We start from the raw sequence: 25,146 nt of genomic DNA on the forward strand, positions 1-25,146 counted from the left end.
TCATTTTAACGTCATTGTACGTCCCCCTCGAAATGACAAAATTTTGATTCTAAACATTTTTTCGTAGTGTGCTTATTTTTCGAGTTATTTGGCTGCCTAAGTTAAAATGGGTCACCCTGTATATACATATATATATATATTTATATGAAATATATAGATATATAAGATACGAAAAATTAAAAAAATATATATATAATTGTTGAGAAAGAGAGAGAGAGAGAGAGAGAGAGAGAGAGAGAGAGAGAGAGAGAGAGAGAGAGAGAGAGAGAGAGAGAGAGAGAGTGTGTGTATGTATGTGTATGCGGGGAAAATGTATCGCGAATGCATTCGCGCTTCGCTATGAGCGCGCAATTAAATCCGAGTGATTAACGCACTCGAACTCTGCGCGACGACACGCATTATCCGCCTGTGCGCCAATCGCACCGCCGGCGCGCCCCGCTACCGCGCACAGCAGCGCGCGTTTCGCGCGCCAAATATCGTCGCCTTCGATCGCTCACGGGTAACCGTCCCGTGAGCGAAAAACAATAACGACGAAAACAAACGGCTTTGTCCTCCGACTTTCGAGAAGATTCGATATCTTTATATTACAAAATCACAAACACTGTGATTTTGTCTCAGAATCTTCTCGAAGGTCAGCGGGATAAAGACCGTTTGTTCGGCGCCTTTTACTCGCACTCGTCTAGTCAGCTTTCACGCGCACAGACCGAGATTCTTTCGCTGTTTTCTTCTCCTTTGTTCGAGCTTCTCGCGGACAGTAACTTTTTCGTGCGGTTGCACTTCCAGCGATCGTCGCACTGCTTGTCGCGATAAAGGTGCATCGCGCTTGCATCCTGTATATATATATTGTGTAATTTTCTTGTAAATATAGTGCCGTGGGTTTTTTTCTTCGTGTAACTCCTGTGTTCCTTTTTCTTTCGTTGTGTCGTTGCACTACCTCTGCGTCCTCTAGACTCAATCGTATCCGCGCAAAAACCGCTATCTACGCGCTTTAAGATTCCGCACATCTTTTTGGTCCTTCGAGCCGGATCTCTTTCGCGCTTCCGTCGCAACCGGCACTCGTGCGTGTATTCGCCATTAGCGGATGTGGACATCGGACAGTGAGTCGAGTGCCATGACGAACGACGACATGGAGCAGATGATCGATGACCAGCACGAGATCTACGGTCGTATCTCCCGTTCTCTCGACAACCTGAAGAAGATCGGAGCAGCCAAGCTCTCATTGGACAGCGTGCACGCAGCTATACGCCTCCTGGACGAGAAGTGGTCCGCTTTTTCGGAACAGCACAAACAGCTTCGTGCGGAGTTCTGGAAGGAGCTGAAAAACCACTCATATCAAACAGAGGACTTTTTCAGCGTAGTGGAGGTCGCATACCTCCAACAGCGTACAGAGCTGGGTGAAGTAGAGCGGAGACTCACCGTGCCGTCGGAGACAGTACCTGCCGAGCGGGCGCGAGACCCCGCTACGTCGCGCAAATCTCTGCCTCGGATGCAGCTGCCGCAGTTCTCTGGCAAGTTCGAGGATTGGCCGTCGTTCCGAGATCTGTTCCGTTCGATGGTGATTGAGGAGCCATCCTTGTCCAAGGTCGACCAGCTTCAGTACCTGAAGACAAGCGTGAAGGGTGATGCAGAACACCTGATCAAAAACTTACCCACCACGGGGGACAACTTCGAGCGTGCTTGGGACATGCTGATCTCTCATTTCGAGAACAAGCGACTCTTGGTGAGGGCTTACCTGAACGCATTCACCTCGCTGCAGCGGATGAAGACCCCCTCAGCCGCCGGACTCCGCCGTATTTTTCATTGCGTCCTCACGACCGTTGGCGCCCTAGAGGGTATTGACCGACCAATTAACGACTGCACCGACCTCTTCGTACACCTTGTAGTCGAGCTTCTGGACAGCGAGACCAGACGTGAATGGGAAAGCTCACTCGGCAGATCATCCGATCCTCCCTCGTACGAGACGCTTCGTGAGTTCCTCCAGGAGCAACTAATGACACAGGATGTACTTCTGTCCGTCGATGCAGAGTCTCGCAGCAAGACGTCCAAGCCGTCGGAGAAGACCAGCCGCTCTGTCCGTGCCAACCACGTGGGAGGAAAAGGGGTCGATCCTAATCGCAGTTGCCCTCTGTGCAAAAAGGATCACTTTATCGCCTACTGCGACCTTTACAAAAGGAAGACGGCTCAGGAAAAACGAGAGGTAGTCGGTACTCACCAGCGTTGTTGGAACTGCCTCGGACGACACCTTCTGGGAGCCTGCTCTTCCACAAAGGTATGCGGCAAGTGTTCGGGCCACCACCACACGACCTTGCACGAGGCATTCGCCGTCGCCGCGTTAGCCGCCAGTGCACCCAGTGCATCCGCGACAGTGCTCGTTGCCGAACACCCACCCGCGGAATGCGGGCCCGTGTTACTCGCGACCGCTCGTGTGCTGGTGACTGATCGTGTCGGAGCCCGCCACGTCGTGCGGGCGCTCGTGGATACGGGAGCCGAGACGTCGCTGATCGCGGAGTCGCTGGCGCAGCGGCTTCGCCTGCCGCGAACTCCATCTGCTGTGGCCATCTACGGGGTAGGTGGCATCCAGTCGGGCGTCTCACGCGGTCGGGTCACGCTCGCCGTCACCTCTCGCGACGGGCACTTCACGCTCGCCGTCTCGCCGCTTGTGTTACCGTGGCTGTCCGTCTACAGCGGTCCGTCGAGGAGTGAGATTCGTGCGTGGCCTCACCTCGACGGCCTCGAACTCGCGGATCCTGACTACCGTCGTCAGGACCCCGTGGAACTCCTACTCGGTGCAGACGTGTATCTGGACCTCGCCTTGCCAGAACTCTTACGCGGAGCGCCTTGCGAACCCGGTGCCCAGCGAACTCGCTTCGGCTGGGTGCTGATGGGTACTACCGGAGCCGGTCACGTCGCGACCCCGGTTTCGGCGCTGCAGTGCTCCACTGACGCCGACCTCAGTGAGTTAGTGCGCCGTTTCTGGGAGGCGGAGGAGCCTCCACGCGCACCGATGCCGCTGACCTCCGATGAAGCGGCATGCGAAGAGCATTTCTCGCGTACGTGCGAGAGACTGGCCGACGGGCGCTATCAAGTGCGCCTGCCCGTTCGTCGCGAGCTGCCCGACTTGACCCACACTCGCCGAGCCGCGCATCGTCTCTTGGAGGTCATGGCGCGTCGGTTCACGCGCGACAACGACTTCGGGAATCGGTACCGCGCCTTCATGGGCGACTACGCCGCGCTTGGACACATGGCGCCGGTCACCTCCTCACCGTCGACTCCAGGAGCACCGACGTGCTATCTTCCACACCACGGCGTCCTGCGAGGCTCCGGACCCGACGCCAAGATCCGAGTGGTGTTTAACGGCTCGTCACGCACCATGGAAGGTGCGTCTCTCAACGCCTCTCTGCACGTCGGGCCTAACCTACTGCCGGCGCTGGCGGACATCCTCACTCGTTGGCGCCGCTATCGCTTCGTCTTCGTTGCCGATGTGGAGAAAATGTACCGCCAAATCTTGGTACATCCTGCGGACCGGGACCTCCAGCGCATCCTGTGGGGAGAGAAACCGACTGTAGACTATCATCTTAACACAGTCACATACGGGTTGGCGAGCGCACCGTATCTCGCAATACGCGTACTCCGCCAGCTCGCCGACGAGGAATCGAGATTCCCGCTCGCGGCCAACACGCTAAGACGAAACGTCTATATGGACGACATACTCACCGGGGCGGACGACTTGGTGACCGGCCGGCAGCTAGCAGATCAGGTGTCGGCGCTCTGCATGGCGGGCGGCTTTCTTCTGCGCAAATGGGCCGCCAATCACGACGCACTCCTGGAAGACGTCCCCATCGAACATCGGTTGCAGCAAATCGGCAATGCGCAGCTCCCGTCGGCAGAGCACTCCGTCCTGGGCCTGCGGTGGAACCCTGTAAGCGACGACTTCGCTCTAGTCATACAGCGGGTCCCGCATACCATCCCGACGAAGAGGTCTGTCTTGTCGCAAACGGCACGACTCTTCGACCCGTTGGGTTGGCTGGCGCCGATCATCGTCCGAGCCAAGCTCCTGGTGCAAGCAGCGTGGCTCCAGCATCTAGATTGGGACGCCCCGCTGGCCGACAAAGAAGCCGCCGCCTGGATCAAGCTGGAAGAAGAGTTGCCGATGTTAGAGGAGGTCCGATTGCCGCGCTGGTTCGGCTGCGGCATCCCCGCGGATACCTTGGAGCTCCATGGATTCTCGGACGCCTCGGAGCTAGCCTATGCCGCCGTCGTCTACCTGCGGACCAGCGGTGCCGCTTCCACCATCAACCTGGTCGCCGCTCGGACAAAGGTCGCGCCGCTGAGACGCGTCTCGCTTCCTCGCCTGGAGCTCTGCGCCGCAGCCTTATTAGCCAATCTGGCCGAGCATGTCCGAGGCCTACTGGATCTGTCATCTTCAGCGGTGCATCTCTGGACTGACTCCACGGTCACTCTCGGCTGGGTGCGTGGGCATCCTGCAAAGTGGAGCACATATATAGCAAACCGAGTCAGCGAGATTCAGCGAGCAAATCCGGATGCAACCTGGCGCCACGTACCTGGCCGAGAAAATCCTGCTGACTGCGCTTCCCGAGGGATCTCACCGAGCGAACTGGTGGGACATCCGCTGTGGTGGCGAGGTCCGTGCTACCTCCGGGAAACCCGAGATGCCTGGCCAGCGGACCCTGGATCCATCAACGACGAGGACCTGCCGGAGCGACGACCACCTCGATGCTTCGCGGCCACCCAAGAGCGAGAGCCGGACGAGCTCTTACGCTTCTCCAGCCTCCGCCGCCTGCTTCGTGTCTCGGCCTGGCTTTGGCGCTGGCGAGGTCAACACCGTCGAGCAGCTAGCGAACAGGCCGCGCCCACGTTCCTGAGTCCAGGGGAATTGGAGGCGGCGTTGGCACGCTGGATCCGAGTGGCACAGCGGCTGAGCTTCCACTCGGAGCTGAAGGTCATCCGCGCCGGGGAGTCCTTGCCGGGTCGCAGTCCGCTCCGCAAGCTAACTCCGACGATCGACGCTGAGGGCATCCTGCGAGTGGGGGGCCGCCTAAAACATTCGCTTTTCGACGCGGATCAGCGTCATCCCATTATATTACCAGCTGAGTCTCACCTGACCTGCCTGGTGATCGACGCTTGTCACCGACGCACGTTGCACGGAGGGGTCCAGTCCACGATGGCTAACATCCGGCAGCGCTTCTGGATCCCGAGGGCCCGCCAGCTGGTGCGCCGTCACATACACCGATGCCCTCCATGCGTCCGATGGCGGGCGGCCACTCCGCAGCCGATGATGGGGAGTCTGCCAAAGGCGCGAGTTACACCAAGCCGACCATTTCAGCACACCGGCGTTGACCTTGCGGGTCCCATCTGGCTCCGAGCTTCAAGAGGCCGAGGTCACAAGGCTTTTAAGGGGTTTTTGGTGATCTTCGTGTGTTTCAGCTCTCGCGCCGTGCACTTGGAGGCCGCCAGCGACTACTCCGCCGAGGCCTTTCTCGCGGCATTCCGTCGGTTCGTGTCGCGCCGTGGACTGTGCACCGCGGTGTACAGTGACTGCGGCACGAACTTCGTGGGCGCGGACCGACAGCTCCGGGAGTTGTTCAGAGCAGCCAGCCGCGAGGCCAGCACCATCATCGGGCGCCTCGCCGACGAGGGGATAAGGTGGGCCTTCAACCCACCCTCAGCGCCCCACTTCGGTGGTCTCTGGGAGGCGGCCGTGAAGGCCACCAAGCACCACCTGCGCCGGACGATCGGGGAGTCGAAGCTGACCTTCGAGGAGCTCTCAACGCTCCTTGCCGAGGTCGAGGCCTGCCTAAACTCGAGGCCGCTCCAGGCCTTGACGGACGATCCAGAGGACCTCAATGCGCTGACGCCGGGGCACTTCCTGGTGGGAGGCCCTCTCCTGGCCATCCCGGAGCCGTCGCTGTCGGGCGTGAATTCCAATCGGCTAACCCGGTGGCGCCTGCTCCAGCAGATGCGCGACCACCTATGGCAACGTTGGACCAGGGAGTACTTGCAGGGACTGACCCCCCGGCCAAAGTGGTGGGCCACGCGCGGAGCCATCCAGGAGGGTCAGCTCTGCATCGTCAAGGGCGAGAGTACCCCACCGTGCCGCTGGCCGCTCGCCCGGATCACGCGTCTGCATGCCGGCGACGACGGCCGCGTACGCGTTGTGGAGGTTCGGACCTCCGGCGGCAACCTGACTCGTCCGGTAGTAAAAATAGTACCGCTGCCGTCGACCATCGCCGCGGACACCGACTCGCCGTCGTAGGGCACGTGCCCCGCGATCCTCCCGCGCCGTTTGCTCCATCCGCGAGCAAGGTCCTGTAAAAATAAATTATATATATTTGTGTGCCGGTAACTGCAACTTACGGTCTAGTTGCTATATACTAATGTACTTACTGTCATACCGCAACCGGATCTCTGCCTTCGATGCTCTCACATCTCACGTTTTCTTCGCACACGGGGCTCCTAACCTCGAACTGTCAGCGCTCGACAGTAAGCCATACCCACACCGCTATCGACGATTGCATCGACGCGTCGATGGATTCACGCCGGTAAATCGATACGAGAATCGAGGGGTCGGTCGTCGTTCGTATCTCGACGACGGCGGGCGGGATGTTGAGAAAGAGAGAGAGAGAGAGAGAGAGAGAGAGAGAGTGTGTGTATGTATGTGTATGCGGGGAAAATGTATCGCGAATGCATTCGCGCTTCGCTATGAGCGCGCAATTAAATCCGAGTGATTAACGCACTCGAACTCTGCGCGACGACACGCATTATCCGCCTGTGCGCCAATCGCACCGCCGGCGCGCCCCGCTACCGCGCACAGCAGCGCGCGTTTCGCGCGCCAAATATCGTCGCCTTCGATCGCTCACGGGTAACCGTCCCGTGAGCGAAAAACAATAACGACGAAAACAAACGGCTTTGTCCTCCGACTTTCGAGAAGATTCGATATCTTTATATTACAAAATCACAAACACTGTGATTTTGTCTCAGAATCTTCTCGAAGGTCAGCGGGATAAAGACCGTTTGTTCGGCGCCTTTTACTCGCACTCGTCTAGTCAGCTTTCACGCGCACAGACCGAGATTCTTTCGCTGTTTTCTTCTCCTTTGTTCGAGCTTCTCGCGGACAGTAACTTTTTCGTGCGGTTGCACTTCCAGCGATCGTCGCACTGCTTGTCGCGATAAAGGTGCATCGCGCTTGCATCCTGTATATATATATTGTGTAATTTTCTTGTAAATATAGTGCCGTGGGTTTTTTTCTTCGTGTAACTCCTGTGTTCCTTTTTCTTTCGTTGTGTCGTTGCTACCTCTGCGTCCTCTAGACTCAATCGTGTCCGCGCAAAAACCGCTATCTACGCGCTTTAAGATTCCGCACAATAATAGATAGATATTTAATTTATATCTGCAATTAATATAATTTTTTAGATTATATCGAGCTGAAGTTCATATAATAGAGCATTCTCATAAATATTTTACTTGTCATATAATATTTCTTATATTTTCTATTATTTACTTACAAAGATTTCTTTTACGACTGAATTACCCACCGCTGACCCGCTATATTATTAGCTCTCATACAATTTTCTAATTCTTCAATTTATAAAACCTCTCTGTATACGACATTTTTTGTAAAAGATTTTGGATTTTCCTGAATGAGATGCCCTTGATTGCTTATTTCATCGATCTTAATTTTGACATTTTCTCTTTTTGTTGCTCTAGAGAATGCTACATAGAGTTAACCATGAGCAAATACAGGATGTGGAAGATAAATCCCTACTTTTTCTAAAGTTTGTCCTTGAGATTTATTTATTGTCATAGCAAATGACACTCGAATAGGAAACTGTCTCCGTTTAAGGTTGAATGGAATTTCCGTATCATTTGGTAGAAAATCGATCCTTGGAATGAACACAATCTGACCTTTTGAAGGACCAGTTAGAACCTCCGCATAAATAAGATTAGGTTTCAAATCAGTTACAATAAATCTTGTGCCATTGCAGAGTCCTTTCTTAGTATTTAAATTCCTTAATAGGATAACTATTGCATTCACTTTTATTTTAAGTTGATGAACTGGCATCCCAGAAGGTGTCACAGAGTTTAAAAACTCAGTCGGAAAATTCAATTGCTCCTGTGGATCATCACTCACAATGGAATCGATTGAGAGATATTCCTTTTCTTCTCCTTCCATTAAACGAAGGATTTCATCATTAATTTTGAATGTATCCTCATTCTTAGGACAAAGGATCGCTTGATCTTGATTTTCTCTGATCTGTTCCTTAGTGATTCTATCACCAAAAATCTCACTAATAATTGATTCTTTTGATATAAAATCTTCAGGTATTTCAATTGTATCGAGATCTAGTCCATCTGTATTGTACAATTTACCATCTCCAAGTTGCATTAGCCAATTTGCAAATTCCTTTTCATTCCCAGTTCTCATATTTTGCTTTAGTTTTATCTGAGTTACGTTCCTCCATATATGATTATATTTTACAGTCGACTCAATAATGGCTGCTTTCTGTGCATGTGGCACTACCGGAAGATTTTGTCTGAAATCTCCTGCAAATAAAATTACTTTTCCTCCAAATAGTCGAGGATTCTTCATCAAATCCCTCAAGACTTTATCAACTGCTGTTAAAGCATGTCCAACAGTCATGCTCACCTCATCCCATATGATTAGTTTTGCAGTGATTAGTTCTCGTGCAGCTTGAGAATTTCCTCTGATATTAGATTTAGCTCCATCATCAATTGGGATTGAAAGCTTGAACATCGAATGATAGGTTCTTCCTCCTTTTAGAAGTGTGGCTGCAATTCCAGTTGAAGCACATGGAAGAACTATTTCGTTTCTTCCTCGAATAACACTCAAAAATGTGTTAAATAGATAGGTTTTATCACTTCCTGCAAATCCGTCAATAAAAAATAAACGCTGAGGTTCATTTTCATTTTCAATCGCTTGCATGACCATATCGTACACTTGCTTTTGCTCAGCATTTAGTGTCGATAATAAATAATCACCACGGATTCTTTCTTCATCCACATTATACTCTGTTATGTAAATATTTACTGGAGTTGGATTTGGCAATTGGAAGTTCTCACAACTACTTCCATTATTTATCAGAATTTCTTGTATGTGGTTTAAAGCCATATTTTCAGGATTAACAACATTGTTATGTACAAAGTCCTCAATCATGAAATCCTTGTATTTATTCCAAATAGTCGGTACATCTATTGGAGTTCCAAAGATGCAAATGTAGGCAAATAGTTCTCGAAGTTGTACAGGCATATTTGATTCTGTTGCGTCCTCCATCGTTTTTTCCCAAAGATCATCAGCTTCTACCAAATTTTTTGCAATTGCTGCATTGTTAAACGTGTCATAAAGAACTCCATTTACAGTTCTCAAATCTTCAGAACGTTTAGCTCCAACCACATGTAGTAGAAGAACACGGAGATAAAATCTCTCAATATCTTTTATGCTTACTGTATAGAGTCTTGAAATTATTTTGTCACCACCTTTTTTGCGTGGCTTCCACTTAGTTTCTTTTTTATCATAGACATAATGATAAGGAATATCTGTGTAAAGAAAATGCATCGCATTTTCATCAGATTGATTTAATTTGAACCATGCAGTCAGCGTAGTATCTCGAGTGAGCTCTCTTTGAGCAGCTTGCTCTTCATTTCCTGCTTGGAAATAAACCATTTGGCGATTAGGCAAATGAACTGCTAGTCTTATTACTGTGTGAGACTTCATGAACAAATCATATCCGTTCAGTCTCCACATTGCTTCTGGAGCACTAACATATCTTGCATCCAGAAATGAGTTAACTTCATCTATTTTAATTAGCTTTGTGCCATCTCGTGCTTGCACTTCAATTGCAGCACAGTCAAATCCTTTATGAATATATTTATATAAGTATTTTATGCTCTTCATTGATGAACATATTTCCAAATTAATATGTCGATCATATTTCATAATTAAACATGGTGAATATGGTACCACCCATCGATTATCAACTTCTTTGCCTCTGGCGATATATTTTTTACCAAAATTCCTTCTTTGATACATGGGATATCGACTTCCGTTTCCGGTTGCGTGATAGAAGGTTGAAGTGCTGTCAGAGAGTGTGTTTTGAGTGGTTATTAGAGGTAGGAGGAAGAGAAAAGGTGAGAGAGAGTGAGTCAGTGAGAATCTGGAGTGAGTGCATGCCGGGGGAGTGCAGGCGAGTTGGATGAGAAGGGAAAAGAGCGGTGAGAAGAGAGTAAAGTGGTGCAGGTGGAGTGAGTCAGCAGTTAGGGAGATAGGTCAGGGGCGCAGAGGAAGAGGATGGGAACTAGGAAAGGTGGGAACAGGTGTAGAGGGACCGGAGCAGGTGTAGTAGGTATAGGGAAAGAGAAAGAGGTAGGTGGCGCGAGAAAAGTCACTAGACATAGAGTAAGGGAAGTATAGAAGGGAAATGGATGAGGTGCAAAGAATAAAGAATGTTGAGAAGAGGGAGAGAAGGGATAGCACGGGGACGCCGGAAGAGGTTTTGAAAAGGAAAAGGGATGAATTAGAAGATATAGGATTGAGAAAAGAGATGGAGGAGAAAGGGGATTTCCAGTGGATATTTAGGAAAAGTAAAAAGGTGATAAGATCGTCTGAGACAGAAAGGAGAGAGGAGGCAGGAGGGATGGGGGAGAGCATAAGAGAGATGGGGAGCGAATGGAAGGAGGAAATAATCAGAGAGATGAGAGAGATAAGAAGAGAAATTAAAGAGGAGATTAAGGAGGGAATAAGAGAACAGGAAGAAATAAGAGAGGAGATAAGGGAGCTGAAGAAAGAAATGGAGGAGAAGGAGAGAAGGTGGGGGAGGGAGAAGGAGGGGTTGGAGGGGAGGATTTAGAATTAGGGATGAAAGTGGAAGAATTGGAGCTGAGGAAGAGGGGGAGAGGAGGGGAGGGAAAGGGAGAGGAGATGGTTGAGATGAAAGGTAGGATTAATATGATGGAATGGAGGTGGGAGAGGAAGGAAAGGGAGGAAAAGAGAGGGAACATTATAGTAAAAGGTATAAAGGGTGGGGAAGGAGGAGTAAAAGGGGAAGTGGAGAGAATATTAAAAGAGATAGGGGTAGATGGGCCGGTGGGGGAGGTGAGGAAAATAGGGGAGGGAAGGAGAGATGGGACTAGTATGGCATTAGTAAGGGTAGGAAATATGGAGGTTAAGAGGGAAATAATGGAAAAGAAAAGAAGATTGAGGGGGAGAGAGAGGAGAGGATTGAGGAAGATCTTACGTGGAAAGAAAGAAGAATGATGTGGAGATTAGGAGAGATCGCTAGGGGGGAAGAAAGAGAGGGAGGGAGGGCGTGGGTACGATATGGAAGAATATGGATGAGGGGTAAATGGTGGAGGTGGGATGAGGTGAGAGAGGAGCTGAAGGAGGAAGGGGGAGAAGAAGGGAAGGGGGTAGAGAGGAGAGGAGGGGACGAGGGGGAAATGGAGGTAGACATATTGCAGGAGGCAAAAAAGAAAGGGAGAGAACGAGTAGGAGAAGGAAGGTGAAAAAGGGAAAAGGGAGAGAGAGGGGGGAGGGAGAGATGGAGAGTTGGGGAGAGGAGGAGAAGAAAGAAAGAGCGATGAAGAGGGAAGGGAGGAAGGATGGAAAGTGGCATTTTGGAATATGGCGGGGCTAAAGAATAAGGATGCGGAATTCTGGGAAGCGATAAGGGAATGGGACGTAATGTTCTTGTTAGAAACATGGGTAGATGAGAAAGGGTGGGAGAAGATAAGAGAGAGGTTGCCTTTGGGATTTAAGTGGGAGGTGCAATATGCGAGGAAGAAAAATGGGAAAGGAAGGGCAATGGGGGGAATAATAGTAGGGGTAAGAAAAGGGTTAGGAATAGAAGGAAAGAGCGGGGCGGATAAGGAAGGAATGATGGAGGTGATGATAAAGAAAAAGGGGGAGGGATGGAGATTGGTGGGTGTGTACGTAAATGGTGATTTAGAAGAAAAATTAGGAGAGATGAGGGAGTGGATGGAGGAGGAGGGAGGTGGGATTAAAACGATAATAGGGGGGGATTTTAATGCTAGAACAGGAGAATTGTGGGAAGGGTAAGGATAGGGGAGGAGGGAGAAGAGGAGGGAAAGGAAAGAAGGTCGAAGGATGCAAAGGTAAATGGGGAAGGGAAATTGTTAGTGAGAAGATTAGAGGAAATAGGGTGGGCAATAGTGAATGGAGGGGTAGCAGGAGATGAGGAGGGGAGCTGGACGTACATGGGGCGGAATGGGAGATCAGTCATTGATTATGTGATAATGAAGGAGGAGGTGAGGGAGGAAATTATGAGGGTAGAGATAGGAGATAGGATTGACTCGGACCACATGCCGGTAGTGGTAAGGCTCAGAGGGGAAAGAGGAGGATTGGAGAAGAAGGTAAAAAAGAGAAGGTAAGAAAGGAGGTGGAACTGGTCGGGCGAGGGGAAGAAGGAATTCAGGGAGAGGTTAGGAGTGATAGGGGAGAGGCAGGGAGAGGAACAAGAAGAGAGAGGGGTAGAGGAGGAGTGGGAGAGGATGGAAAAAAATACAGGAAGTTCTAAGTAAGGGAAATGGGGGGGAAAGTAGGGAGGAGAGAAGAAAAAGGGGAGGGTGGTTTGATGAGGAGTGCAGAGAAGATAAGGGGGAGGTGGCAAAGGAGTTGAAAAGATCGAAGAGGGAAGGGAGGAGGGAATGGAATATAAGAGAAGAAAGAAGGAGTACAAGGGATTATGTAGGAAGAAGAAAGAGAAGGAGAATGAAGAGTGGACTAGGAGGGCAATGGAAGCGAGGACGGAGGGGCAGGTATGGGAGGTAATTAGGAAAGAGAGGAGAAGGGGGAAAGGAGGGGGGAGAGGGATTGAGATGGAAGAATGGAACAGTTATTTTAGGGATTTATTAGAGGGGATGGAGTCGAGAGTGGTGTTGGGAGGAAGCAGGAGGATAAGGGGGAAGGTGGAAGATCAGGAAGACCAGATAGAAAGGGGAGAAATTAGGAGGGCGATAAGAAGGATAAAAGATAGGAAGGCGGTGGGGGTGGATGGAATACCAGGAGAAGTGTGGAAATATGGCGGAGAGGGGCTAGAAGAGTGGGTGTGAGAATTATGTAATAGGATATGGAAGGGGGAAGGGTGGATTAGGGAATGGTGTGAGGGGTTGGTGATACCAACTTTGAAAAGAGGAGAGGGAAGGGAGGTCTCAGATTACAGGGGAGTAACGCTGGCACCGTCGTTATACAAAGTGTATGCGACGGTGTTAGCAGAGAGGCTGAGGGGTGAAGTGGAGGAAGGAGGGATGGTGCCACCGAATCAAACGGGGTTCAGGAGAGGGATGGGGACAGTAGATAATATTTACGTGTTAAACTATTTGATAAATAGACAGATAAGCAGGAAAGGAAGACAAATGGTGCTATTTTTTGTGGACCTGAGGGCGGCGTTTGATTCGGTGGACAGGGTGAAATTAATAGCGGCGTTGAGAGGGAGGGGGTGAAGGAAGGGATGGTAAGGAGATGTGAGGAGATAGTAGGGGAGATAGGATTCAGGGTTAGAATAGGGGAGGAGAGGGGAGAAATGTTCTGGACAGGGAGGGGAGTGAGGCAGGGGTGTCCTCTGAGTCCGCTGCTTTTTAATATGATGATGGCGGACTTGGAGGAGGAGATGAGGAAAGGGAGATGGGGAGGAGTGAGGTTGGGAGAGGATAGGATATACACGCTAGCGTACGCGGATGATGTGGTGATGATGGCAGAGGATGAGGGGGGAATGAGGTGTATGATGGAAAGATTAGGAAGATATTTGGAGGAGAAGGGATTGGAGTTGAATGAGAGCAAGTCGAAGGTGATGAGGTGCAGGAAGGGGGGAGGGAGGCTGAAGAAAGCTAGTTGGTATTGGAAGAGAAAGAAGTTGGAGGAGGTAAAGGAGTACACATATTTAGGCTATGTAGTACAAAGGAATGGGAGGCAGGATGGACAGGTGAGGGAGAGGATGAGGAGGGGGGCAGCAGTAATGGGGCAAGTATGGGGGATAGGAAAGAGGAGATTTGGGGGTAATTGGGGGAGGAGATTATGGCTTTTTGATGCGTTAGTGTGGACGGTTTTAGGGTATGGGGTTGAGATATAGGGATGGGAGGAGAGAGAAGGATTGGAAAGGGTACAGAAAAGGTATATGAGATGGATGTTAGGAGTGGATTGGGGAACGCCGGGGTATATGATAAGGGAGGAGCTTCAAAGGGAAAAGATAAGATCAAGGATGGGAAGGAGAGCGTGGGGATATGAGAGGAGGTTGGAGGAGGGAAAGGGGGGGTTGGCAAGAGTATGTTTAGAGGAAATTAAGGAGAGGGCTAAAAAGGGAGGGGAAATATCGGAGTGGGAGAAAGAAAGAAAAGAGTTTTTTGAGGGTAAAGGGATGAATTTAAGGGAGGTGGAGGAAAGAAGGGAAAGAGGGGAGTTTAGGTGGGAGGAGGTTGAGGAATGGGAAAAGAAAGGACAGAGGGAGGAGAGATGGGAAAAGATTGAGAATTCGGAGTATAATAAATGGTACAAGCAGGTAAAGGGGGAGGGAGTACCGAGGTATCTGAGGAAAGGGTGGACGGAAGGAAGGTGGCAGAGGATGGCGAAGTACAGATTGGGGAATGGGATGAGGGGAAATAGATATTGGGAGAAGGAGGAGGAAAGGAGGTGCAGGATGTGTGGGGGAGGGGCGGAGGCGTGGGAACATGTATGGGAGGAATGGGGAAGGGGAGAGAGCTAGCAGGAAATGGTGAGGGAGGTACTAGGACAGGAAGGAGAAGGGGAATTGTGGGTAAAATTGTTGGAGGAAGCGAGAGGGGACGGGGAAGGAGGTGAGGGGAAGGGGGGAGAGTGAGTGAGAGAGAGAGGGAGAGGGAGAGGGAGAGAGAGAGAGAGAGAGAGAGAGAGAGAGAGAGAGAGAGTGGAGGAGGAAAGGCAGAAGTAGCCGGAAGCGGAGGTCCCACTTTAGATTAAGTTAGTTGTAAGTTAGTTATAAGTATAAGTATAAGATATAAGACTGAGTAAGATAGGAGGGAAAGAGCGAGAGAGTAAATGGTGCGGCGAGATAGGGCAAGCGTGAGGCGGAGTTAAATATTGTATATAGGTTAAGTTATAGGTTAAGGGGTAAAACCACTCTAGGATTTTCAAAAAATCGATATTTTTTTGTCTTAAACGATACTTTAGGGTCATAAAAACAATATGCCATTTGATTTATAGTGGAAAACAAATTTTAAAAGGTTAAATTATCGATTTTGCCGCAGCGCCTCAGAGCGCGCGCTGAGCATTCACGCGGCGCGCTGTGATTCATCGCTTTTGTACTTCTTTTACCTTTCGAAATAATAAGTTTACCTGTTACTTACTAAAATACTAAAAGCATCTAGGAAGGAAGAGGAGGAGGCGAACATCGACCTGGTTGACCAAATGTATGGTGCAGGCATCGCAGATTAGAGGTAAACAAAAATTTCAAGGATTAAAGTGTTCATAAAACTTTAAACGCGTTTTTCTCGAAACCACTTTTTTCAAACTGGGAGGACGGATTTCTCGGAGACTATTGCATGGATCGATTTGAAATTTTTACAGTAGCTTCACAACAATATTCTCTTTGGAAGTACGTAGCCGTTTTTTGATTGAATGTAAACTTTTTTTTTATAAACAATTTAATGCTCATTTTTAGGGCAAAAAATTGATTCATTTCTTAAAAAGTGCACCATTTCCACAAAAATTGATTTAAAAAAAAAACCCTACGTACTTCCAAAGCCAATTGTATATAGATTATAAATTTTTTTTGTTTTTTGTTCCAGGACTCATACATGCCGAGAAATCCGTCCTCCCGTGGCGGTGTTTTCAAAAAAGCTGTTTTCGACGACGGGCTCTGTCGCCGCCATTTTGTATGAAAATGACAATAAAAAAAATTGTTTTTCGTACTTCATTATGTGTTGAATAAACCCTCTGAAAAGAAATTCTATTCCGTTTGTCATACTCCCAAAATAAATTGTCATATTTAGGTCTTTTTTCTGCCTCTAGAGTGGTTTTACCCCTTAAGGATTATGTAAAGGATAAAGCTTTGGGACCGCTCCTTAGGAAAATAGCGCCTTGTAATCCCCAATTGGGGCAGCAATAAAATTATCTAATCTATCTACATGGGATATCCATTCACATTAGCATTAGTTTCTTTACGAAATTCTTTTGGAAAACCTTTTGAACATTTTCCATCGTCCCCAGTGCAAGGATATCTCTGAGAGGGATCTCCACAAGGACCATGAATCATGTACTTCAATACTTTTACATTAAGTTCTGGATATTTTTCTTCTTCAGGGATTTCAGCCCATACCATCATGTCAATGACTTCTTCAAGTCGGGGCTTATCTTCATCACTCAACATTGCAAGTAAATGCAAATGTGGAAGTCCTCTTTTTTGAAACTCAATAACACCTGCATAAGCTATAATATTTCCAAAAATATTATTTTGGATTAAATCCTTTAAAACCTCTTTGACATCCAAGTTAAATCTTTTAGCGACCAAATCAGGTCAAAATTCTATTAAACATCCATCAAGATTATCCTTAATTTCGGGGCATTTAGGATTGCAAGTCATCGTAAGAAAAATGTCAGGTTTACCAAACTTTCTGACCAGAGACATAGCATCTTGGTACCTTTCTTGCATATTTCTTGGACTGCCCATAAATGAGGATGGTAATATTACAGGTATACCAGCTTTAATTCCTTCATTTTGAGCTCGATTATCTAAGTGATCCATTAATCCCGAATAAAGTTCTGCTCTTAATTGAGGTTGATTTAATTTAATATAATTAAGCCTATTGGCTTCAGGTTTCATATAAGCATCAAGTATAAATTGACATCTCAACTTGCCTGCCTTTTTAAATTGACTAAATTCAGCTCTTGGTGCCGGCATGTGAGCATAATAATCCATTTGAGTTACTTTGAATCCTGGATATTTAGGATTATATGATTTAAGTTCTGAATGCCATCCATCGTTACCATATGGATATAACAAAGGATAACACATGGGGTCACATCTTTTATCTAGAATTGATATTTGTTGAACATCGTTTGAATTTTTGTTATAAATCCGAATGTCTCTCTCAAATGGAGGCTCACCATCAACATTTTGAAAAACCACGGCTATTTCATTAGCTCTTGGAGCATTGTATCTTCTTTGATCGTGTTTAGGATCATTTCGAAAGGACAACATTAAATTTATAGCTTTATTGCCTCTCGGATTAAGATCTTCTTCAACTTGACGCATCATCTTAAAAGTCTTTGCAAATTCATTGCATTGGATCATAAAGCATGACAAATCTTTCATAAGGGCTTGATCACAGCCCTGATTGGCTTTATTATTCATTCTATGATTAATAGCTTCTTCTGCATCTAAAAAGTAAAGCTGCGCAAATCGCGGAGCTTGTCCATCCGCTGGGCGCATTGCCGTCGAGGTCAAATGATGATATTGCCCATGAATCTTCAAGCAATAAGGAACATTGTTCACAACATCCAATGGATTTCTATTGCCCCGGGCACCCATTGAAGCCATAGCTAAAGCGCTATTATATGAACGAATATTATCAAGGAAATTTTTTGATGCAAAATCATTTCCCATATATAATTTTTTAAGAAAATCAGGACAATTTATTGGCTTTAATTGAAGCTTGCCCTTTTGGCAACAATATGTAAATTTTCCATCTTTAGACTTTTCACATGCAAAGTTTAACGATTTGCAAAATTGACATTCTACATTCATTTCGCCAAGTGTATGAACAGGCACATTAATTTCATGGCCCTTGGCAATTAGCGCAATGTGCTGATTCAATTGTCTGGCTTGGTTCCTTGTCTGAGCATGTCTCTGAGCATCTGCTTTCATTCGTTGAGACCTTGTGTCATCATTTTCATCTACCCTTTGCTGAGCATGTCTATGAGCATCAGCTTCCATTCGTTGAGACCTTGCGTCATCATTTTCATCGGTCCTCTGCTGAGCATTTCTGTGGGCATTAGCTTCAAGTCGTTGAGACCTTTCCTCAGAATTTTCAATTTTTCGCCTTTGTGGTGAACGTTTGCCTTCGCGACTCAATTTATGCAAATTTCCTCCTTTTCTCTTTTGAGGCATACTTGCGTCGTACTTTATACGTATATTATACGAAATGTTATGTAGCAATACGTTATTTTTCAAATATATAATAGTAATTATTCCTTATAATCTATATATATTTGAGAAAAAATTACTTTATTTTATCTATCTATCTATGTTTTATACATAAATACCTAACGTCTGTCTGTCTGACCACTAACTACTCATTTATTAATAAACCAATTTTTTTGATAGATCTTTTCTTTCTCTTGCTAACTTTGTTTTATATTAATTCTCTTTATCGGCGCACAGCAGCCTTTTTTTACAGGCGCACAGCAGCTCTGTATCGGCGCATAGAAACCGTTTTTTATAGGCGCACAGCAGCCTTTTTTTATAGGCGCACAGCAGCTCTGTATCGGCGCACTGCAGCCTTTTTTTACAGGCGCACAGCAGCCGTTTTTAACAGGCGCACAGCAGCCTTTTTGTATGATTTAATACAATTACTTACCTGTTACCGCTTCAGAACCCGCTAATTTTTGAAGCCATCAGTCCTTGAAGTAATCTCCGCAAAAAATTAAAACTCCTCTATAAACTGAACCTAAAGCCAAGAAAATTTCATTTAAAATCTTAAAATTTTACATATAAGAAGAAAAAAAATAAAAATTTTAAAGAAAAATTAATATCAAGGTATGTTTACTTTCATAATATCCAAAAAAATGTTTTAGATATAATCATATTACATATGTAATAGATATACATATATAACAATATAAAATTATATAGAATAGAAATATATAAAATTTTTATAAAACATACGGCATCTAAACTAATGGTTTATTTACACTAATTGCACACAAACACAGGCCTTTAGTTTAGATGTCGTTACCATGTTAATATTTTTTACGCTAATATTTTTATTGTACGCGTACCACATCTCCTTCAACTGTTATTAGAGTTCATGTCCTAATGACATATAAAATAATAATTCAACAGAAATGTCAAAAGAATTTAAAAGGATTGAAAATGCGTGCAGCATAAAGCAGCAAAATGTAAGTAAATTTTAATTTACTTACATTTAGCTCTAAATTTTAATTTACTTACATTTAGAGAGAGAGAGAGAGAGAGAGAGAGAGAGAGAGAGAGAGAGATCGTTATTATTTAATCATATATATCTTTTTTTAGAATAACATTAATGACGATATCATTACTGTAAATAACATTTTACAGACGCAAATGCAAGATTTGCAGCGACAACTGACCGCTGTTTTGGCAAAGCAATCACCACAGCCTATAGTGATGGCTGCTTGCAAAGAACCACAGCCATCACAGCCTGCAATGGTTACACCGGCACCGGTCTTAATAGAAAATCCAAACGATACATTGCAAAATGTAAGTAAATTTTAATTTAAGAGAGAGAGAGAAAGAGAGAATGAATTAGGTTAAGAAAGAAAGAATAAATTTAAGAGATAGAGAAATGAGATAAAAGAAAACAGAGAGAGAGTGAGAGAGAGAGAGAGAGAGAGAGAGAGAGAGAGAGAGAGAGAGAGAGAGAGAGAGAGAGAGAGAGAGAGAGAGAGAGAGAGAGAGAGAGAGAGAGAGAGAGAGAGCAAGAGAGAGAGCGAGAGAAACAGAAAGCGAGAGAGAAAGAGAAAGCGAGAGAGAGAGAGAGAGAGAGAGAGAGAGAGAGAGAGAGAGAGAGAGAGAGAGAGAGAGAGAGAGAGAAGAGAGAGAGAGAGAGAGGAGAGAGAGAGAGAGAGAGAGAGAGAGAGAGAGAAAGCGAGAGAGCGAGAGATAGAGAAAAGAAGAGAGAGAGAAAAAGAGAGCGAAAGAGAGAGCGAGAGAGATATAGCGAAAGAGAGAGAGAGCAAGAGAGAGAGCGAGAGAGCGAGAGAGCGAAAGAGAGAGAGAGAGCGAGAAAGCGAGAGAGAGCGAGAGAGAGAGAGAGAGAGAGAGAAAGAGAGCGAGAAAGCGAGAGAGAGAGAGAAAAAGAGTGCGAGAAAGAGAGAGCGAGAGAGAGAATTAGATCGTTATTATTTAATCATATATCTTTTTTTAGAATAACATTAATGACGATATCATTACTGTAAATAACATTTTACAGACGCAAATGCAAGATTTGCAGCGACAACTGACCGCTATTTTGGCCAAGCAATCACCACAGCCTATAGTGATGGCTGCTGGCAAACAACCACTGCCATCACAGCCTGCAATGGTTATACCGGCACCGGTCTTAATAGAAAATCAAATCGATACATTGCAAAATGTAAGTAAATTTTAATTTAAGAGAGAGAGAGAAAGAGAGATAGAATTAGGTTAAGAAAGAAAGAATGAATTTAAGAGATATAGAAATGAGAGAAAAGAAAAGAGAGAGAGAGAGAGAGCGAGAAAGAGAGAGAGAAAGAGAAAGAGAGAGGGAGAGAAAGAGCGAGAAAGAGCGAGAGAGAGCGAGATAAAGAGAGCGAGATAGAGCGAGAGAGAGAGATAGAGAGAGAGAGAGAGAGAGAGAGAGAGAGAGAGAGAGAGAGAGAGAGAGAAAGCGAGAGAGCGAGAGAGAGAGCGAGAGAGAGAATTAGATTAAGAAACAAAGAATTAATTTAACAGATAGAGAAATGAGAGTAAAGAAAAGATAGAGAGAGTGAGAAAGAGAGAGATAGCGAGAGAGGGAGCGAGAGAAAAAAGAGGGAGAGAGAAAGCGAGAGAGAGAGAGAGAGAGAAAGAGCGAGTGAGAGAGAGAGCGAGTTTGATAGCGAAAGAGAGAGCGAAAGAGCGAGATAGAGAGCGAGAGAGAGAGAGAGCGAGAGAGCGAGAGAGAGAGAGCGGGAGAGAGAATTAGGTTAAGAAAGAAAGAATGAATTTAAGAGATAGAGAAATGGTTCAAAAGAAGAGAGAGAGAGAGTGAGAGAGAGAGAGCGAGAAAAAGAGAGAGCGAGAGAAAGAAAGAGGGAGAGAGAGAGCGAGAGAGAAATAGCGAAGAGAGAGAGAGAGAGAGAGAGAGAGAGAGAGAGAGAGAGAGAGAGAGAGAGAGAGAGAGAGGTTATTAAGTATGTATATCTTTTTTCAGATTGACATTAACGAAGATCTCAATATCGAAAATAAAAATTTAAAGGAGCAGTTGCAAAAGTTGCAACAACAACTTACCGATGCTTTGGCCAAGCAACCTGCAATGGTTACACCGATCTTTACAGAAGGTCAAAAGGATACATTGCAACGTAAGTATAATAATAAATAAAAATAAATCTATTATAATATACTTAAATATATAAATTTTATTTTTTTTACAGTAAAGCATAAAACTGCTCGATGGGCGAGAGCAGGAAGAGGCCGAGAACGCGGACGTGGCCGCGGACGTGGCCGCGGACGTGCGAATGCTATTTACATAACTATGTAATAATCTAATTTATAAAAATTTCAATAAAATAATTATAAATAATTAAAAAATTATATATTACAAATATATACAAATAATTATATATAAAAAACTAAAAAATTATATATTACAAATATATACAAATAATTATATATAAAAAACTAAAAAATTATATATTACAAATTGTTCCGACGCTGATTTATTAAACTGATACTGTCCTTCATTTCTTAAAATTTTGTAAACGTGTCTCAATGTAATTCGTCAATCTATATTTAACCGTTGTCGACATCACCTTACCGCGTGAATCGTTTATTTATCTCTCATCTCACACACTCACATACACACACACTCACGCTCCCTTGACATTCACACGATTACACACCTCGTTTCTCGCCCTTGCAAACTTAAATCAAAAACATAAATTGGTGCTTGTCGACACAGTCTGTACTGAGTATCGAAAGAATAAAGATCGATTCTTACACGCTTAATATCTCCTCTATTTCAATTTTGGAAATTCGATTCTCCGACGTCTCCAGCGCCGTCAGTCTACGCGATCGTATCAATTATCGTAAATCAAAACATAAATTGGTCCTTCGAGCCGGATTACGGATCGCTCGCGATAAAATTCTCACGGAAAGTAGTGCGGTCAATGTTACCGGAGATTTCGAAGTCTCTCTATCTCAGTTATTTCGCGTGTTCAACGAAATCTCTCGCTCAATAGTGATCTCTTAATTTCTCTCTCTTAACATCGAAAAAAAAAAAAAAAGGTGTCGTTCTCGCGCTCTCTCAAAGACGGTAGAGTAGTTTTTTTCAGTGCGCGCTCTCTAATACTAACATTCAGTGCCAGTGATTCTCAATCTACAGTGACTCTCAATTTTAACCATTCACTATGGCAACAGTGGAAAACACCATCGATCGTCAGCATCAGCTCTACGGAGTAATCTATCGTACCGCCGAGACCGTGAAGAAACTCGAAGACAATATTACTCGCGGCAACCTACGGAGTCGAATCGAAACTTTAAAATCTAATTGGGTGACTTTTAAGACGAATCATGAAAGCATATTCAGATCGTGCAACGCAGAACAAAGAAAAATTCCATATTTCAACGACGACGTGTATGGTAAATGCGAAGAAACATACATAGACGCGTACGGTAGTCTTCTTGAGTCTCTGGACAAGATTACCCCAACGGTTGAATTAGACAAGTCCACTACTGAAAAGACAAGCGCTTCAGCATCAATCGCACGCTCCCGACGCTTACCGCGTATAGACGTACCGACGTTTGCAGGAGACTACTCGCAGTGGAGTCATTTTCGAGATCTCTTCACCTCAATCATTAAGGACAATCCCGACGTATCAAATGTCGAAAAATTACATTATCTAAAGATGAGCCTCTCAGGCGAACCTGCTCAACACCTTAAAAATCTCACGATCTCTGGCGAGAACTTCACCCGCGCATGGGACACACTCGTCACGCGTTATGAAAATAAACGCATACTTATCGATGCTCAAACCGCTGCCCTCCACGCGCCTCGGAAGGTCAAGTTCGAAAGCGCAGCGGCTCTCAAACAGCTCTTAGCCGATACGAAGGAAGCTCTCGGAGCCCTGGAAGCTCTCGGGTGTCCAGTTAAAGAATGGGACGTCCTCCTCATCCATATGCTCACTCGAAAATTCGATCCAGAGTCGCTAAAACGCTGGGAAGAAAAGCTCGGTCCGAGATCAACTCCGCCGTCATTTACCGAACTTGAAGACTTTTTAGTAAGCCGGATCTACACACTCGAAGCTATCGAACGGTCGCTGCCTAAACATCAACAACCACCAATCTCTCGCTCATCAACAGCAAGATCCTATACTGCTGCAACAACAGAACAAAAATGTGCGTTGTGCGGATCAGGACATTATTTATCCGCATGTCCAAAGTATCATAAAAAAACTTCTGACAAACGCCGCGACTTCATCAAATCAAAATCTCTATGCTTCAACTGCCTCGGCCCTCATCTAATAAAAATGTGTCGGAACGCAAAACGCTGTCGCCTCTGCAACAAACAACATCATACCACGCTCCATCCGTCGGCCGGCAACGTCGACGCTACATCAACAACCTCAGTCGCCTCTTCGACAGCCGCGGTGCAAACTCCGACATCTCAAAAACGTGATCCAATCACTCCTCTCAACGAACAAGAACCGCAACCATCGAGTCACGTTGCGCAACCACGGCTTGCGCGACGCTTTTCCGCTCTTCTCGCAACAGCTCAGGTAAAAGTTCTCTCTCGCCACGGGGAACAATATCATTTTCGGGCTCTTCTAGATCAAGGATCGGAAGTGTCATTCATATCTGAAGCAGCTGCGCAAACCTTGAGACTCTCGCGACGATCCGCAGCCATCCCTATTCTCGGCATCGGCGCACAACGGAACAGCGTTTCCAACGGATCCGTCTCTCTTACTATCCTCTCTCGCGTCAATTCAGATGTTAAATTACGGATCGACGCTCTCGTCCTGCCAAAGCTAACAGCGTATCTACCGCTAGCTCAGATTCAATATACTCAGTGGTCTCACATCCAAGACTTACAGCTAGCAGATCCAACCTTCGCATCTCCCGGAAAAATCGACCTGCTATTCGGAGCGAATGTCTGCGCGCAGATCTTTGAAGAAGGTCTTCGTCGAGGACAAAGCGGACAACCAATTGCTCAAAAAACATCCCTCGGCTGGGTACTTTCTGGACCACTGACTAACGACAACCTCACGCCTGACTGTTTACCAGTTACTGGACTTCAATGCTCTCTCGACTCAGATCTCCTACAAGTTTTACAATGGTTCTGGTTACAAGAAGAGATAGTACCTCAATCGCAAGCGTCACTCACACCGGAAGAAATTCAGTGTGAACAACATTTCAACGACACGCACTCTCGTGACTCTCAAGGTCGGTTTGTTGTTCGCCTTCCAATGAAACGACAAGTACAAGATTTTGGTGACTCTCGCACCCCCGCTCTACAATCGCTCCGTCGGATGGAAAAACGCATCGAATCCAACGAGACACTCAAGAAAGCTTACTGTGAGTTTATGCGCGAATATCGCGATCTCGACCACATGTGTCCCGCCAGCTCATCTTCGACTTCTCAAACACGTGAGTTTTTTCTGCCTCATCACGGCGTCATTCGCGCGACAAGTTCAACCACGAAACTTCGCGTTGTATTTAACGGCTCGCAAAGAACCAACACGGGTTTTTCGTTAAACGACGCTTTCCATATCGGGCCGAAATTACAAACTGAAATCACGGACGTTCTCCTACGCTGGCGTCGGCATCAATACGTGTACGCGGCCGATATTGAAAAAATGTATCGCCAAATCCGCGTTCACGAAGAAGATTGGCCGCTACAAAAAATTTTCTGGCGATTCTCACCTGCTGAAAACCTACAAGAATACGTGTTGTGCACCGTGACTTACGGCCTCGCGTGTGCTCCTTATCTTGCGTTACGTTGCATTCGTCAACTCGCCATCGAATCCGAATCAGCCAGCCCTCTCGCAGCCGAGATCCTTCGCTCTGACATATATGTCGACGACGTTCTTTCCGGCGCATCGGATCCTTGTCTAGCGTAATCAAATTCAACAACTAAACGAAACTCTCAAGACGGGCGGATTTCGGCTCCGCAAGTGGATCGCGAACGAATCAGCCGTTCTCGCGGATA

At 46.3% G+C, this 25,146-nt stretch overlaps 2 protein-coding genes and 3 long non-coding RNA genes across 6 annotated transcripts; 2 read left to right on the top strand and 3 right to left on the bottom strand.

Annotated features, from left to right (window-relative positions):
* Positions 1 to 225: 225 nt before the first annotated feature.
* LOC145937251 (uncharacterized) lies at positions 226 to 1,820 on the bottom strand. Of its 2 annotated transcripts, none has more exons than XR_014425528.1 (3): positions 1,733 to 1,820; positions 1,437 to 1,600; positions 226 to 1,315 (listed from the first exon to the last, which is right to left on the bottom strand). It is a non-coding gene; the product is annotated as an uncharacterized LOC145937251 (long non-coding RNA). The 2 variants fall into 2 exon arrangements; XR_014425527.1 differs by having other exon boundaries at positions 1,417 to 1,600.
* Positions 1,821 to 1,841: 21 nt separating this feature from the next.
* On the bottom strand, positions 1,842 to 2,290 carry LOC145936996 (uncharacterized). Its single transcript, XR_014425461.1, has 3 exons — positions 2,213 to 2,290; positions 1,989 to 2,125; positions 1,842 to 1,950 (listed from the first exon to the last, which is right to left on the bottom strand). It is a non-coding gene; the product is annotated as an uncharacterized LOC145936996 (long non-coding RNA).
* Positions 2,291 to 2,318: 28 nt separating this feature from the next.
* LOC145937103 (uncharacterized) lies at positions 2,319 to 4,499 on the bottom strand. The gene is made up of 3 exons (XR_014425489.1): positions 4,207 to 4,499; positions 3,715 to 4,132; positions 2,319 to 3,541 (listed from the first exon to the last, which is right to left on the bottom strand). It is a non-coding gene; the product is annotated as an uncharacterized LOC145937103 (long non-coding RNA).
* Positions 4,500 to 5,182: 683 nt separating this feature from the next.
* LOC145937924 (uncharacterized) lies at positions 5,183 to 6,274 on the top strand. The gene has a single exon (XM_083041276.1). The coding sequence runs from the start codon at positions 5,183 to 5,185 to the stop codon at positions 6,272 to 6,274; it is 1,092 nt and encodes a 363-aa protein (XP_082897402.1).
* A 16,074-nt stretch (positions 6,275 to 22,348) lies between these two features.
* LOC145937925 (uncharacterized) lies at positions 22,349 to 25,057 on the top strand. Its single transcript, XM_083041277.1, has one exon. The coding sequence runs from the start codon at positions 22,349 to 22,351 to the stop codon at positions 25,055 to 25,057; it is 2,709 nt and encodes a 902-aa protein (XP_082897403.1).
* Positions 25,058 to 25,146: the final 89 nt, after the last annotated feature.

Source organism: Prenolepis imparis, unplaced genomic scaffold (genome assembly GCF_030444845.1).
Source record: "Prenolepis imparis isolate NDT839.2.m4 unplaced genomic scaffold, iyPreImpa1.0 SCAF_6, whole genome shotgun sequence".
Classification (NCBI taxonomy): Eukaryota; Metazoa; Arthropoda; class Insecta; order Hymenoptera; family Formicidae; genus Prenolepis; species Prenolepis imparis.

Excerpts from the sequence above, each read along its gene's own strand:
- LOC145937924 (XM_083041276.1), top strand. The coding sequence starts at position 5,183 with ATGGCTAACATCCGGCAGCGCTTCTGGATCCCGAGGGCCCGCCAGCTG.
- LOC145937925 (XM_083041277.1), top strand. The coding sequence starts at position 22,349 with ATGGCAACAGTGGAAAACACCATCGATCGTCAGCATCAGCTCTACGGA.